Source organism: Amblyomma maculatum, chromosome 3 (genome assembly GCF_055883805.1).
Source record: "Amblyomma maculatum isolate TAMU_Amacu chromosome 3, ASM5588380v1, whole genome shotgun sequence".
NCBI classification, from domain to species: Eukaryota; Metazoa; Arthropoda; class Arachnida; order Ixodida; family Ixodidae; genus Amblyomma; species Amblyomma maculatum.
Window position 1 is genome coordinate 214407870 of NC_139346.1, and position 17972 is coordinate 214425841.

At 46.5% G+C, this 17972-nt stretch overlaps 1 protein-coding gene across 3 annotated transcripts in view; it reads left to right on the forward strand.

Moving 5' to 3' along the window:
* The window catches only part of LOC146197671 (solute carrier family 13 member 2-like), a 124749-nt gene that overhangs the window by 70366 nt on the left and 36411 nt on the right, over nt 1–17972 (forward strand). For all 3 annotated transcript variants that reach the window (XM_084599581.1, XM_084599582.1, XM_084599580.1), the window contains exon 2: nt 15963–16071. In XM_084599581.1, coding sequence (XP_084455707.1) covers nt 15964–16071 — 108 coding nt within the window. In that variant the 5' untranslated portion in view covers nt 15963. The remainder of the gene's footprint in view (nt 1–15962; nt 16072–17972) is intronic.

Here is a 17972-nt window from a genome sequence, read left to right on the forward strand (position 1 = left end):
TTTGTCGAGACCTTTGACGGGTCTCGGGAGTTCCCTCCTGCAGAGGCGTAAATGATTTGTAATCTCCGTATAAGTTATGAGCGGGGTTGGTATGGTTGCCTCGGTAGAACCGGAGGATTGAGCGGAACGCCGGGGGAGGAATGCTCGGGCAGCCGCGTGAGAGGTATCTCTCCCCTCCACCCTGTGGTGACCTGGCACCCATATAATCTGTATTTTACTATAGTAGTCGAATCTGAATTGCTCGTATGTGCAAATAATATTCTGCGGGCGAGTGGCGCTATTCTGCCCCGGACGTAATTTCGGCAGGCCTGTGGCGAGTCCGACATTATGTACGCTGCGTCAGAGTGGGTGGCGGCCAGTGCAATCGCCACTTCCCCCAACATTAGCGCGTCCTTAGTTTTTACCTAGAGCCCGTTTACCTGCCTTCCTTCGTGCACAACAGCAATGGTGCAGATGCCGTCCTCGGTGAGAACAGCTGCATCCACGTTATATGTGCCTCTTATTGCCATAGATATTATGTATAAATTTTGCCCTATAGCTTCACGCCTCCCCTGATTTTACTCCCAATTCGTGTTTTTGGGGAGCAGCCTAACCGTCAAAGTATTTTTCCACACCTCCGGAATGTCCACTCTGTTTTCTGTGGTGGGGAGATTGAGGTTTCGGAAAACTGGCCTGTCGTTGCCTGTTTTCTGTGGTGGGGAGATTGAGATCTCGGAAAATTGGCCTGTCGGGGCTGGTCACCCACAGCCTAGCAATTTGGCTTGTTCTGTGGGCCTCAATTAGCTCCCCTATTGTATTATTGATCTCAAGTTGGAGCAGGCGCTCTGTAGACGCTCTGGCCGGGAGTCATAGAGCCTTTGTAAATGCCGCCCGAATCATCGCGTCGAGGGTACCTTGGTCGCTCCTCCTCAGCTTGGTGTAGGGCGCCACGTACACCACACGACGAACGCTTGAACCAGGTGAACGGTTTCTTTTTCAAGAAGTCCACCGCGCTTGCCGGATATCCTGCCAATCATCCTACTAATTTGTTTACAGGTGGACTTTAATTTTTTCAGGGCCGTGGCATTGTTACCCCGGTTATCAATTTGTAAACCCAATACCCGAAGTGTGTCCACCTCTGGTATCTGAATGACGTAACGTAAAGGTGTATGCTTTGTCCTGGGTCTTCGGGCTTGGCAATATGCAAAAGGTCTGATTTTTCGGAGCGTACTCTAGACGACACTCTCGAGCGTAATTCTCTACTACCGAGGCAGCCTCTTGGAGGGCCCCATCCATCTGTCCTAGGCTGCCCCGGGACGACCAGATGGTATAATGTCGTCCGCGTTGATGGCGCGGCGTACGCCATCCACGGCATTGAGCCTCTCTGGGAGGCCTATGAGGACAACGTTAAAGAGCAGCGGAGAGAAAAAAAGCAGGTTATCACGACGCATGGGTTGCCACTGCGAGTACCATAACGAAGTTGCGATTATTATGCGTATTATCTGCACCTTTCTCGCAAAATGTAGAGCTTGTAGGACGTAATCAAGCTTTGCAAACAAGAATGTTTTGCAGATTTTCATGCGAGAAGACACCAGAAGTTCCGGACCCATCCACGCCTGAATTTGTTGCCTAATGACTACGATTCCTGAATCCCAGTATGCCCTACTGAAGGGTTAAGGGGCGCCGACCAAAAGGGTAATTGTCAAAAAACAAGACGGTTCGGCTTTCACACGGAAGCCTTGTTCACTGGATGGAATGTTCAAAATACGAAGCCTAAGTGCGTTGCACTAATCGTCCCAGGCATCTCGCGTACGTGGGCGGAAGATTACCGGCGTTGCGATTAAGTGTATGTTTCGTCGTTTCAATCAACAGGGATTTCAGATATTGGCGTTATGACCAGTTCTTTTCTTTTCGAGAAACGCTTTTCATGAATCTGGAAACTTTTCACTCATAACGCTTTCGACAGTGACCTACTGTGTTTTGCTTCACGGCCTCATAGCTCGCAGTTTTTTTTTTTTTTGCGGGAGAATGCCATGTATGGCACTAAGCATGCATCGTCTGAGGAATACTGCTCGGAAGGCGTCAGTGCGCATGCGTGTGCTTTTACCGTACCAGCTGTTAACGGGACGTTTTTCGTTTCAGCGGCATCAGTGTCGTTGCAGCACACGAAGGGACTTCACACGTGGCGTGATGACGAGGTGTCAAGGTGATCGGTCTGAAGGGTGTGGTGTCACCCATGATAGTTGACAATCCGCCGCGCTGATTTGCCAGAATTACAACTTGAACACATTGGCGACACTATGACGACACGAGTGCCCCCATCGCCTTCCTTTCGCCGCTCTTTACTGCTGTGTGTGTCGCGCTGGATGCCCGCCTTTGTTGATGGATGGTTAGGTCACCATTCATGACCCACTGATTTACCTCCTTCCCCACGTTTCATGGCTACTACGCCCATTACTCCGACTATCTCAGCAAAAGGCACCCTATGCCTAAAGTTGCTAAATGCCCTATCTGGTATCAGCGTTCAAACTGTCCCTTGAATTAGCATTACAACGATCATAAATGTCCAGTTAATATGTCTGCGCCCAAGGCTCTGGTGCTCGAGTTTAAGACCGAAGTCGACAATTCGGTAGCCACTGCACTCACTCAGAGGAGCGCTAACTCAAAATATTGCGATTGCCGGTAGTTGTCGAAGGAGCTACTGTGGCGCGACGAACGAGAAAGTAGGTGTTTCGGTGCAGCTATCGGCGTACTTGAAGCGTTCTGCCACGAAGAACACGAAGAAATTTCCGTTCTTTTATAGACGTCTTCTCACAATTACAGTGTCGGGTAACCGGCTCTTCGCTTTCGTCGATCAGGTATTCTACGAATGCAGGAAGCTTTGTAACGTAAGGCGTGGAACCGGTACGGTACCAGCCTGTCTTCCGCTGAGTTCTCTCGTTGCAGTCGGGGAATGGAGATCAGAATGGAAACTGCAGGTAGATCGAGTGTCGACGGCACGCCGAGGGGCATATTTGGTCCTCAGTTATCGCGAGAAAACGCGAGAATGGAAAGGGGGAAACAATGAAGGCAACGCGGAAACCGGAGAGGCCGTTGTCAACGTGTACTGCAGTAGCTCGTACCTCGGTAGTTGCGCCGTCTCCTCATGCCTGTGGAACGAGCCTGACAGCACGCTCCGGCAGCAGTTGTACTGGCCTCCGGTATCTTGTCGTGGACCTTGAGGTGGGAAGCTCTGTACTCTACTGTAGTTAGTCATTACTTTACATTTTCTGGAGCTTAATTAAGAAGCTGTGGCCCATGGACCCAGCCGCGGCCGTTATTAGGCAAGATGAGCAAATTAAACCGTTGTTTATTTGCTCATCTGTGTATGAGAAAGTGGTGCAACCTCCTTTGTAGTGGGTGCGAGTTCTCTTGTCCGTGATTGGCCGTCGGTTTGGTTATGATACGGTGTAATTTATGCTTTTAGCAGAATATGAACGTACTAGCCTAGACGTATACCTGTTCAAAGGGCTCTGAAAGGGCGCGCGCTGTCTCCGCCTGGTCCCATCCTCGGCACTGCAGGGCGTGGGCGGCCTTCTTGTAGAACGCCCACCTCACACTACGTCGGGTACCCACGGGTTTTCCGATAGATGCAAGTTGACCACATACCTAGTGCTCGAATCTTCTAGGGTGATATGCCAGGGAAAAGGGCTGCTGCTCGAAACGCGTCTGATAATGCTACAGTAACGCTTCCGTGGGGCATTCAGAAGGGGATAGTTTCGATCCCCAGTGCCTCTGGGTACCATAAGGTTTACTAATGGGTAAAAGAGTGAAATCCTTGAAAAAGGGACTTGGGGCTTTCGTTTCGCTTTGTTTTTGTATTTGTTTTGTACGACAGTCGCGATAAACCTTTTCTCTCGTAACTGTTCTACATTTTGCTCGTTTTGTATACCTAGCTTTCAGTGTTATTCCCGCAGCCTTGTTGTCGATAGTACCTGAGAGTATGACACCAGTATTAAATTTATTTTTTTCAGGTCGTACCTATGGTATCTTTTTATGATTCTCATATTTGCCAGTGTTTGCTTTCTTATCGCAGAGCGACGGCATTACCCATGTGTCATTTGCCAGCTGTAGCAACATGGCTTACTTCCGGTCGGTTGGTGCGAACACAGCGTCAAGTGGCAATGTGTTTCATTGGCCGCAACAGTTTTCATAAAATTCGCAGCCTCGCATGTAGCCCTAGAGACGTTGACGTATACATCTTGAAAGGTCTCCAGGATTCATACATTGAAAAGCCAAACATTGGCCAATCAAAGTGTATTAATGCGACAGATTAGAGTTCACATGAGCAGAGAAATTCCAGGATTCCAATGCTGGCGTAAATGTTCGCTGATTTGCCGAGGTGCTGACTTCACAACGTCACGTGACATGACCGAGCTATGATTAGTCGGTGGGGTGCGTGACGCCAAGAGACAAACAACATGGCTGTGCTGGCAGGCGCTGTGACAGGTGCCATGGCCGAGAACTGATTTGTCGAAACCTTGGGTACGTGATGCCAGAGGCCGAGTGACATATATGACAGTCGAGTTGCAGGTACTGCGGCAGCTGTCTCGTTATATGCTCGAGTTCTGAATGGTCGGAGGTTGTGTGCTATCTGGAGAACAAGTGGTATGTCCTAGATGACAGGACAGTTACCCTTAGCAGGTGCCACGGTAGTGAGATGACTGGCCACCAAGGTGACACACCATCAGACCACGCCACTTTGCTGATTTAGCAGGTGCTATGGCAGGCGGCGTGATGGAGCGTTATTGGTCATTTGACAGGTGCAAGATGTCAGGCATTTCAAAAGTTAGCAGGTAACGTGTCCAATAAGCTCTGACTGGTCGCCAGGTTCTGTGACATACGAGACTCCTTGGCAGGTGCATCAGCAGGTAATTGTTGGCAAGTGACATGGACGAAATAGGTCGCCGGCATGTGTGCTGTGATGAGACCACATAACTTGGCCGTATTCGCTAGCAGTTATCAGGACAATCAACCAAAGGACCAAGCAGGCTTTCATACAGGCCAGTTCATTTGCAGGTCGTCTTCGTATACTTCTTGTGTGCTTGTGTATGTAAAGTTGTCTTTTCCGTCATCTTCTCGCTTCTAGTCCTGTATTAGTTTTAACGTAATAGCAATAAAAGTCTCATCATGAAAAAAGCCGACGTGGTTAGTCATAAAATTTGTGGCAGTGATGACGTCAAAGGGTCACATGAGATGGCAGAGCGCTGGTTGGTCAAAAAGTGTTTTACTTCATCGCACTAAGTGACGTCATTGGATTGACAGGCGCATTGGTAGGTGGCATGGCCGAGCGCTAAGACCAAAATTCAAAAGGAAACTTTTTGACAAATTCAAAGGTAGTGGCTCTCTTTTCGAGGCTGGGTGATTGAGGACGGAATGCTACCGGCAAAATTTTGACAGCACAGATGACATTTGCTGCTGCTGCATGCAAAACAGGGAAACGATTGAACATATTATTATAGAATGTAAGGCACTTCAACCACCAGAGCACGACGCCGACGCAGGGATTCGGGAAGCACTGAGGTTTCGGGACATTCGTGGCAGGCTAGATTATGAAACAGCAGAAGCTAGTAAGAGGCGACTTGAGGATTGATGGGAACATTCAAGAGAGTAGTGTTGGACTGTGCAGAGGAAATAATCACTTAACCTAAAAATATTGAGCACTCAACATATTACGAGCTAAGTGACACGTCTCACCACCCTGTTAAAAAAGGGCATGCTAATAATTATCTGTCTAATCATCTACCTTGTCGCCCGTGAATGTGACGTCATGAGGTCATGCCACATGAGCGAGTAGCAGGTGCACTCGTCGCATGTCATGCCATGCACGGTGACGGGCTCTGTACCAGCAGCTGTTGTTGGTTGTGTGCAAACTTTTCTTGACAGCTGAGTAGCTCTGCGTTTATCTGGTTCGAATGAAGTCAAAATCACGTCACGTGGGCCTAATGTGGAGGAAATCTTCGTAAGCGGAGTAGGCACGCACGGACGAGCCTGGGTATCGGCGGCTGCATAGGCTCAGCGTACGCGATAAGCATGTAATGAGGGAGGAGGAAAAGCAGGCCGAACGCACTTCAGACATTATTGTTGTTGAATTCTAATGAAAGCTACTGAACGGACTGTTCACAAAGCCTGACTAGAGCGTTCTTGTCGCCAATGCACTGGCTGCAAACCGTATGGTGTGATGGCGATGCAGCGCTTCTGCTTGGAGTCTTCCGAATCTTGCTACGCTTCCCCGAAATGCGCCGCTGATAGCCTCGTGTGCCTTTCGCTTCTTCTTGGTTTCTTCTAAATCTTCTTGCTCCATTTGACGAGCTTCTTCTCCGCCCACTTCTGTCTTCCCTTCTTCCCTTATTCTGTGGCACAGAGCAACTAGCTGCCATGATTACAGCGCATGCGCAGTAGTGACTATCGACGCTTATCCGAAATGCGGCGTTGATTAGCCTTGTGAAGCTTTTGCTACAAAAGTGTCCGCAAAAGTTGTCGGCATGAAAACGCCGTTCAAATGGATGAACGCGAAAAAGGTTAATGGTGTTGTGTAGTGCATTAATGAGTGTGTAACATTTACTATTGAGGTTGATCAATTGTAATTATGTTAATTAACTGAATCGATTTGATGCAATTGATGTTCCGATCGACAATTTGAGAGAAAGCATTGGTGAAACATACTGTAATAGAGTGAAAAGGATTACTTGGTGCCTAATATATACTGTGTTACGAATGATAACCAAATTTAGTTTTAAATATTTCATAGCTAATTGATGTAATAAGTTGATGCAGGTGTCAGTGTCATGGACAGACAACGGCAGCATACGACAAATAGCAATACGTAATTGATTTACCTAATGTGTTATTAATGCGAAAGCATAAGTGACTGTTCGCACTTTCATGTCATTAAAAGTCGTCAGCACGGTTGTGTCGTCCAGGAAATATTTAGAAAAAAAAAAGACCGGTTTTGAGGTAGATGAAAAACTTTCCTTGATACCAAGTTTGGTTGATGTGGAGTTATTAGGTAATTAATTGGAGGCAAAATCAATTAGTTGTCGCAATAGTGCAAACATGTACATTGCGCGGCGACGTGCAAAGCGGTATTTACGTCACACTAAGTCGGAAGTTACCGACATTCTAGTGGAAATTAAGAAGAAGAAATGGACATGGGCAGGACATGTAGTGCGAAGAGAGGATAACCGATGGTCACTGAGAGTAACAAATTGGATTCCAAGGGAAGGAAAGCGTAGCAGGGGGCGGCAGAAAGTTAGGTGGGCGGATGAGATTAAGAAGTTCGCAGGGGTCAAGTGGATGCAGCTAGCACAGGACCGGGTTAAGTGGGGAAATATGGGAGAGGCCTTCGCCCTGCAGTGGGTATAATCAGGCTGATGATGATGATGATGATGAAGTCGGAAGACGTTGAAATTGTGACAACAAAAGTACAAAGAAGACAAACAAAGGGTTGAAATTTATTAGAAAGTGATTAATTAGTATCAGTTAAGGAAAAAAACAGTTAAGACATCGTTTGCCGAAAAATGTCAAAAATATATGTGCTCGTGCTAACCTCACAGCGATGCCATTGCCATGGGGACCGCCGCCTGTGATGTTATGACGTATCCTTCCAAGGCGCCACGTCATGAGAGTGGGCGGCACCTCGATGGGAAAGAATGGCGGCTCGTTGGGAAAATGGGACACGCTTAAAAAAAAAAACGAAAAAAAAAAAAACCGTCGTTCCCGGTGATACCATGGCATGCCTTAGTACAACCTTACGCCATGGGAGACGTGGCGGCGTGCTCTTCGCCTCCGCTTCCGCTTGGATTGCGTTAGTCGTTGCCTTGCTGTCGACGCGTGTTGTAATGCACTGTGTGATTATGCTTACGTGATACGTTGCAGTATGGATGTGAAGTCTGCATTGTCAAACGGTGCGTCGGCAACAGGAAACGTTCGCCGTCCCGAGTAAAGCAACGGGAGCCGGCGAGTGTGAAGGAGCTTCAATGTTTTCGTATTGCTCCAATGCGGGTCGCTGCAGTGATCTCCAACAATTTTAAAATAGTAATAAGTTAATTAACTAAATAAATTAATTAAATTCCCAGTATTGCGATATTTACGTCGCACGACCACGTCATGTGGCAGTCAAGTTGCACGAGTATGTCGCGTGACTATGAGAGTATCACATGACAAGGTCACGTAACAATCAAGTTGAATGAGAATGTCGCGGGATTGCGGATGCCACTCGACAGGAGCGAGAGTGTACTGCCCACTCCCAGCACAGCAACGAACGCGTGCCAAGAAGGAAAATTTCCACTGTGCGGCACGAACATTGGGCCTTGCTCAAAAGCTCTACAAGCGGCGCCCGATTTACTGTGCGTAGCAGCAAAATTAAATTGGTTCACAGGAAGGGAAAGGCGCAGTAACTGTCACACTTGCTCTGTGGACACCCGAACCGCGCCGTAAGGGAAGGGAGGAAGGTGGGAATGAAAGTGGAAAGAGAGAAAGAGGAGCCGTAGTGGAGGGCTACGGAGTAATTTCGACCACCTGGGGATCTTTAACGTGCGCTGACATCGCACAGCACACGACGCCTCTCCGTTTCGCCTCCATCGAAACGCGGCCGCCGCGGTCGGGTTCGAACCCGGGAGCTCCGGCACAGTAGTCGGGCGTCTTACCACTGCACCACCCCGGCGGGGCGTGCGTAGCAGCAACGCTCAGACTTTCGCATTTCTCCTCTGCAGATTCTGGAGTGCTCTCGGAATTTCGCGAGACAGTAGATAGACCTTTATATCTCAATGCATCGGCAATAAACTTGCCTACTAGGCAATTCCAAAGCTCGCCACCTGTAGCTTCGGTGGGAAACGATGTAGCCTATAGCGACAACAAGGGGTAGCGCGGCTCTACAGCCCGTCGTCCGCCGCGTTCTCTTCGACAAGCTCGCGGCATCCGGTGTTGCTAGCGTTCTGTTTTCATGACGTGGCTGGGGCCCCACATTTTTCGACGTCTTCCCCTAACGATACCGTGCAAACGATGAAAGGCATCATGGGACTTGTATGCAGTACACTATAGTTATTGCGTCGCCAGGCGCTACTCGAATAAAAACGCCGCCAATCTACACACTGCCTATGCTATCTGCTTATCTTAAAACACCTGCTTAGCGTTTGTTGTTGCAATGGGCTAGCTTGTGCGCTTTGCTTGGGCGCCCACGAGCCCACTCCGTTATTAGACGTCGCCAGGTACGCGGTAAGCTGCCTAAAAAAAAAAAAAAATATGCTCACATTTATCATCTGCTCCGGTCCGCGGACCTGGTGCAGACCTTAGACTGCAAGTGAGATGTCACGTGACGCTTGGTCCGTCGGCCAGAACAGGTCCGTTGTCCATTGTCTGGCTTACGTAATGGGAAGACTGTTTCGAGGACGCCTGCAGGTGTAAATCATCAAATAATGGGCCGAGCAAGAAAGACATATTGGTACACAGAGAAGGGAAACGGTGAGATCAGATAGAGACGAATGAATGCCGGAACATATTTCTCTGGGGCTTTTCGTGTGTGATTAGCATTTATAGTGCCCGCCCGCTCAGCTTCGATCGTGTCGTTTTTTTTTTTTTTTCTTTCTTAAGGTCAAGGGTAGCGCGTGAATGGAAAATGCGCCTTCTCTGTGAGAGGCCATCAGGACGTTAACAACATAATCGTACACAAAAGTACTATATATATATATATATATATATATATATATATATATATATATTGGATATATATCCAAACATCGAAACTCCGCAAATGACATTCATAATGGCGGATTTTGATAAGTGACAAATTATCCTTGCAACCTGTATATCAGGTTCTCTTGGGTTTTTCTTTTTGTTTTGGTTTTACATCGATGTCAGTTTGCGGCCTTCAGAATCTGCGGTCTTTCCATCCTTCCGCTAAAGAGAAGCCTCTCGGAAGTTCACGCAGCCAGCGCTTTGCTCGGATGTTTTGGGCACGTGGCCTTCGATTGCCAGCTCTAGTCTGCCGACCCAGTTCCTGTCAACGCAACGCGCACCGGAAAGGCGCTTTCTGCGGGTGGTCGGCTGAGATAGCGCGCAAGTGAGCTGACTGGTGGAGGCAGGCCGCGATAAATGTATCTGCATCTAACGCAACGTTGAACGACTGAAGGTCTTTTTCGAAATAGAAGGGGCTCTACTACAAACATGTCCCATTTTCTTTACGACAAGCTTGCATCGTGTAAGCGAAAAATGTTGTGGCGGCGCACTGAAAATTTTTAAATGTGCTTGGTTTAGCAGTTTTGTGACATTAAAGGCGCAGTCGGTGCTGTATTTCTAGTGTATGATCGTCTAGAAAACATCGTGTGACGCATAAATGTAGAGCGTCGGGTCATTTGGAGACGCATGATACGAAATTGCTTTGTGCTAAAAATGAAGACGGACAGAGGAGAACACGCCACGCTCGACATAAAAACGCCCATGCGCAGCAATCATTTACATCGCAGAAGGTCTGCGTAGAATTACTAAGAATTACAAGAAGAATACAACACTTGTGTATTGGCATGACGTTGTTCAAATGCAGCATTAAAATTATCTAAAATATTCGAGAAAAGAAGTGTACATAATGGGGGGGGGGGGGGGGGGGGGGCGTGACACACTTATTAAGGGAAGAAGGTCTCGCTCGCTTCTTCGGATAAACACGTATTCTTTTCCGTAAACAGAGACCAACTCGGTACTAGTACACTTCTGAGGTTCCACTGCGTTGTTCAGCCTGCTTTCAAAATCCCTATTTCTAACTACCGTTTTCTGGGGGCCAATGCCTTTGTTTTCATTGTAAAGAAAAGGGAGTGTACACTTCCATTGTAGTTTATTTTTATGCTGTATTTAACCGTTGTATTGTGAACCTACGCATGGTACTTTCTTCAGATAATCATTGACAATTTTGTGCAAACATTCTGCGATATGGATGAAGCGCTACGCATGAGCGTTTCTATGTCAGGGTGAAATAACACTGAGACGCAAGTTCGTGCTCGTGGTGTGTTCTCCTCATTCCATACTTGTTTTCTGCGCTACGTTTTCTTGATTATAGGCTTGACGCAGGACGTCAGGAGAGGCTCATACCAGAGGGCGTTAGCTAAAACTTGGAAATTTATATCCGGACGCTATGGAATGAGAGCGTCAGATATGCTTAACTCTGTACCGAATGACATCCTAATTTTTTCCTTTGCCTACAGACTGGATCTACACAAAAGGAGTCGAATGCAAGAATAAGTCCCAAAATCTTCCCTGCGCGTCCCAAGTGATGTCAACAGTGGCAGCTGAGACGTTCCCCGTTAGGGTGTGTCAGTTCACTGTAGAGATCGAGGAAGACAGCGCACCTTCAGCTTGCAGAGGCAGTTTCGCCAGTCGCTAGCAAACTTCTGTTTTGGCGGTGTTGCCCGAAACTCAATTGGGTGCGTCCCCAGCACTGGGAATCCTGGCATTCCTTTTAACTTAATTGATCAACCTGCGGATCACATTTTCATGAAACTGCATCTTCAGGAAACCGATAAACGCAAACGTCGTTCTTTTATGAGAGAAAAAAAAAAAACAGAGGCAGCGTAGTAGTGGAATGAAGGAGGCAGGGTAAAGAGGTGCCCTGGTGGGAGGCTGCGCAACAATTCTATGCACGTGGGGTGCTTTGGCGTGTTTTGATATCGCGGGTAGCTTTGCATTTCGCTGCATCACTCGCAATTTGCGCCTGTCTCTGCTGGGCTAGGATTCTCCAGACGATGTGCGTAATCCGTTATTCTGAGAAAATATTTCATGCAAAAGCATTACGTTGCATCTATAGCCTTTTCCATCCGGCTGGCAAGAGGCTAGAACGTCTCCTTTCTTGACGGTTGCAAACCAATTTTCCGGTCACTTACATCGTGCTACGCCAGATGCACAGAACAGTCCTGCTAGCTATATAGCGGCGCCAAGGGAGCTCTTGTTGGAGAGGTGAATACCGCCTTATGGCAATTATTTCAGCACTTCTGACTAGAGAAGCTTCAGATCACATTGTTAAAGGAAGCCAAACCCCGAACCAAGGAAGCCATAACAGAGTGCGCCTTTTCAATACTTGTTTTTATGCGAAGCATATTGCTAGAGGTAAACCACAGCCCTTCGTGACGGTTACACGCCGTGCAAAGAATGTGGAATGCTACGTCACACCACGTGATACGCTGACGTCACGACAGAGGAGAGACGGGAGTCCAGCTCGCGCCGTCGGCTGCGGTTGCACGCCGTGCGGACCACGTGGTATGGTGACGTCACACCACGTGATACGCTGACGTCACGACAGGGGAGAGACGGGGGTCCAGCTCGCGCCGTCGGCTGCGGTTGCACGCCGTGCGGACCACGTGGTATGGTGACGTCACACCACGTGATACGCTGACGTCTAGAGCTCCACACATAACTAGTGTGTGGAGCACCGGTCGTTGGTATTGTGTTGTGTTAACGAAACGTCTGGTAAACTCTTGCATGTGTACCTGGCTAAGCCTCTACATAGTATCGTTGGCTTGGGGGATGACATGTTCGTTGTGCGTGTCAGTAACACAGTTAGATTAGAGATGAACGAGTCATGCTATTACCTAGTTTTATGCGATGGGAAAGCATTGTGCATTCCAAGTTTAAAGCGTGTAAAAGCACGTGTAACCAAGAAAAGAAAAGTTTAGCCAAGTGTAACCATGGAAAGCCGAGTTTAGCAATCAATATGCTTCGTATCTGACCAGGCTTAACCAAGCTAAGCCTCAGCCATTTTTTTTCACCTACATGAGGCACAGGCTCTGAGCTCTAAGCTCAGAGCCTGCGCCAGTCACACTTGCGATGGTCAGCGGGGCTTTCTAATTGACACCGAATTTAGAGCGGATGTCCATATTTTTGGTGCGCCTTCCGGAAAGTACGGCGTCGGCGTTGCCGGCGTTATGAACGAGAAACACCGGCACGCCCCTGGAGATGGTAGTCGGCTACGGACATAAGAATAGAATAATGTTTATTTAACATCTTGAAGATGCAAAAAGCCAGTGGAAAGGCTTGACGAGGCCGACACACCCTACAGAGACATTACAGTGGTACATAGCATATTACCACTTTTACAAAAAAGAGCTAACATAAGCAACCGATTTTTCATTATCTTTACATTAGTTCAGACTATTTATTTAGTTGATACAGGAGAGTATAGCTCAGAATTTGGTAACCATATCACCATATCAACATGATAATTCCAACTCAAATTCTGGTTGAAAATAACGCCTAAGCTTTTTACTGCCAAGACCGTTTGGATGTGTGACGCACCGATCTTTAAATAGAGTGGTGGCAGGTTTGTCAACTTGTTTCGAGGCTTGAACAGCACAGTTCTCGTTTTTTGAGTGTTTATGTTTAAAAGATTATTTGAGACCATTCTAGAAGCGACTGTAGGTATTTTGAGGCTTATTTCTCAAGATCTATCAATTGGGCAGCTCTGAAAAATAAACTGTGTCGTCAGTATAAGTGACAAACGTTGGTAGATTACTGATACAGACAACGTCATTGACGTAAATAAGAAACAGCAATGGTCCCAAGATACTACCTTGCGGTACACCAGAAATCACGTGCTTGACATCTGATAGCTCATTGTTTATTTTTACTTGTGATCGAGAATCTAAATAGGACTGTAATATATAAAGAAACTGCCCGCGGAAACCGTAGTCGTCGAGTTTAGCCAACATTATTTTGTGATTGATGCAATCCAATGCTTTTAAAAAATCAACGAATATGCCGAGAATATGCCAAGTTTCCGCTCAAAAAACTCTAAAGTTAGCTTTTTGTTTTACCAACGCAGTTTCTGTCGAGAAATGCTTTCTAAAACCATGCTGACTGAGCGTTATTAAGTTGTATTTGTCACAAAAACGTAATATCTTTGTGAACGAGATCTTTTCAAAACACTTTGAGAAAACAGGTAAAATAGATATGGGACGGTAATTTGACAGATTATTCCGATCTCTACCTTTGTGAATGACTGTGACTTTGGCAAACTGTATTATTATGGAATACTGCATGTTCAATACAACCCTTAAAAATATATGCCAACATTGGACTGATTACATCAGCTACATGTTCGACTGGCCAAGTTTTGAGGTCATAGATATCAGGCGATTTGCTGTTTCGTAAAGCCAGGATAAAATTTTCGATTTTGTTAGCAATGGTTGGAGATAAGAGTGCACTGGAAACAATCCGCGAGTCAAGGCACTTCACGTTATTAGAACTAATATTCCTGAAAACTGCCTGGGACACAAAGTAGTTATTGAACTCATCGGCTAGTTATTTCTCGCTCACTCTTTCATTGTTCACCAAGATGTCAAGTGCACTAGTAGCAGTTGTAACTCGATCTAAAATTCGGTTTATGTTCTGCCGCACAAGATCGCTCCTTTTTAATAAATCTTGGTTGAAGAGTTTTCCATGTATTCTCTTTTCGCCTGACAAAGAAAAGACGTAACTTTGTTCCGGTATGCTTTGAATTGTACAGGATCATCCGATGACCTGTATAGGATAAAGAGATCGTACAGGTTTGTTTTTGTTTTTATCAATTTTAAGGCAATCGGCGGTTATCCATGGTTTGCGAGCTCTGCGGGGTTTTTTGGATGTTGCAAGGGGAAAGCATTGTTCGTAAATAGATTTAAATATGACAATAAAAGTATTGTAAGCATCTCCTGGGCCTTCTGTTTTGCACAATATTTCAGTTAACATTTGATAACGCTGCCCTAAAGGGATTTATTGTGTCATGATTAATACGTCGAAAGACGGTAAATGGGAACATACGAATTTTAGGACAGGAGACACTCTCAGTAGTCCTGCATATTGGAAGATTGTCATTTATGTGGCAATTTATTGCTCCAGACGTCATACCATTAGCTGAGGAGTTAGTAAACAAGACATAGATTGCTGTCGCTGCTTGTAATCCCATGGGGACATTTATGACGTTTATAAAGCCGTTGCACGGCAGTATACCTCTAGTTCATTAGCTGAATGTGAAATAAATTTTATGTTTATAGCGCCCCTCAAGAAAGCGTTAAGATTGTTCTCCATGATCCATTGGAGGTATTCGTCAAGGAAGCAGGCAAAATTCAAGAAACTGTTTTTTTTTGCCCACCAGGCACTGACTGGTCGCTCCTTTTGGCAAAGTCTGAATCGCAAAAAAGGCAGGGATGTGAGGGACAAAAAAAGACACGCCCCTGTCTTTTTTGCACTTCAGGCTTCACAAAATGAGCAAACTCCACCGACTAGCCGAAGAAACAGCTTTGCTAATCTGACTGGTCGTCGATGCGTGAGGTCACGGGAGCACATGATGTGGACGAGCTGTCATCACGGGCAGGTCCTTTGATATGCGAGATGGAAATCGGACCCTGAATAAGGCAAGCTAACTCTAGTTCATATGGCTTGGTTCAAGCTGAGATTTATATTTCTGTGAGAAGATACGCTTACGACTGTTTGCTAACGAGTATGTATTTCGAGATTAGTGCTTAATCGAGTAGCTAACTGCATTTACGCATGTATCCATCTGCCCCGCAGACGAAGGGAACCACTAACGCTTTCGCGTTAAGCCTTAAAGGCGTAGTTTAAACATTTCCCCCCTCACGGTTGAATGTTTTGAATGACGGTCGGAAGGCATTTGTTGTCATGTGCACTACAACAACCACTATGTTTCTAGCTGCTTACAGACAAGACCCCTGTTGCGCAATTTACGTGATATTCTTTTAAAAGCACCGGCTGCTTATAGTCTCCCGCACCATGCTGGTGAATATTCGAAGAGTCATCGCGTGGTATACTTTCTTACTTGATTCTGCAATATTGTGTGTGTGTGTGTGTGTGTGTGTGTGTGTGTGTGTGTGTGTGTGTGTGTGTGTGTGTGTAAGGGAGGGGGGGGGGGGTCAAAGTCAATGCATCTTTGAGTATTCACACTGATTTCTTTCCTTTGTGTTTTCCAGCATGGAAGACAAGATACCCGTTCCAAGATGGAAAAAAGCTCTCAAGCCTGTCCTGGCCACGGCGACACCTCTGGTCCTCCTCCCCATTCCGCTCAGCATAGGCACCGATGTGAGTGGCCGCGCTTCCGTTCCGGTACAAGTCGCCATTCGCTCCAGAACGACTTTAGGTGTTAGTGTGAAGAGAGCCCGTGAAATATGCGATCAGTCTTCTATAAGTGCGCCACTTCTCGTTTCTTTTTATACTTTCTGCTTTAGGCGGAACTGTCTCGAACACCGCCAAGAAAGAAACCGCTACGTAGGCGATACAGAGAAAGAGACGACGTTTTCTTTCTCGTGCTCATATCTTTTCTCGCAGCTTCTTTTTTAACAATGCTTGCTATTTTTTTTAAATGATACGCGGAAGTTGCAGGCACTGACGCCCGCTTGGCCGGCTGTGCGTACCCCGAGAAATTAGCTATTCGCAGACTGAAATTGAAAATGATGGCGGGGGTGGAGGCTCAGTTCAAGCCGAGTGAACTGGGAGCTCCGAACGTAACTGAGAGCAACTTCTCTGAAAGCTGCTAAAAACTGGTAAGGAACCTACCGCTATGAGTGCGATTGACTGACGAGCTATTTTGATCCACCTGTTACACTTTTTTATCCCCAATAAAATACGAGATCTTACATAAAGCACATATTCGTACTTTTCGTGTCTTGCCGTCGCAAAATGGTGTCTAGTCGAACAGAACCCCTCAATCGTTCCTATATAATCGGCCTCCAGCTGATCTCTTTCATGTTTTGTGGTTCTCCTACGATATAAGCATTGTTTTTCCTTAAATACATATCCAAGCGTAGCAAAGTGCCATTCCATGTATCGCTTCCGGTGTGAGCTTATAACCCGAGTTTGAAATGTAAGTTTGAAATCGGTGCCGGTTCTCGCCTTTTCCGCGTGTGAGTGCTGTAGGGGAGCTGACGCCTGTGCTACCGCAATCGCACTGGCAAACATAGGCCCCGTCATCGTAGCTGACCGCTCGACTTCAGCTCGAGAGCTATATGAAGGTGACACTTTTTCCAGTACCTAAGCAGATTTACCGCTTCTGACGTGGTAGATCTGTAAAATAATGGCATGGAGGAAAAGTAGAACGTGGTCATACATCGTTGCGTTTTTGAAAAACTTGTACATAGAAGAGCAAACCAGGGTAGACATAGGTGCGAAAACTATCAACTGAAACTTTATTTCAGTATACATACATATAGCATAAGCTTCGGACGCCGAAAAATTCCTCCAAAACAGTCAAAGTCAGCAACGGTGTCACCAGGTCAGCAAAGTCAGCAAGGACAAAAGATTCTTTATTGCATGTGAAGAAGATGGTTGATCTTCGTAGATATAGTTTGAAGCTTCGTGTGTCAGACAAGACAGGATTGTTCGCCATAGTAGAAGCTGGCCACTATCAGGTTAAGGTGCTTGAAGCGGTCTTAAAATATTTCACGACAAAAACACCTCAACGAAAGGAAGCTCAAGGAATACCGGAACCAAGCTTGCAAGCTATCCGAACGCATTGGCCTAGATAAACTTGCAAAAGAAGTGATGGACAGCAAGAAGCTGACCCTCAAACAGTGTTTTTTACGATTAAGGTACACAAATCAGGCGCGCCTTTTGGCAACAAAAATTTGCCGGAAACCTGGCAACGAAAAGCTGGAGAATGCCTGCAGACTGATCTGAACAAACTCTAGGATCCACTATAGTCTCCGTGCTCTTTGACGTTTTCCTTGCCAGAGGGCACAGGAAGCTTAGGTCATAGGCCCCGCTTGGTGTTGCATAGTGCTTCGGATACGTTGATGACCTTTTAGTCTGAGCAAATAAGAACCCGGCTTTTACCGGCCTGGTAGGGAAAACTTTGGAGCAACTATAGATAGACCATCCACGGCTTACGTTTACATATGAAGTTCCCGAAAATAGCCACCTGCAGTTCTTTGCCCTGGTTTTATTTAACTCTGGAGACCCTCTTATGCTGTGATTACAGAACGCGC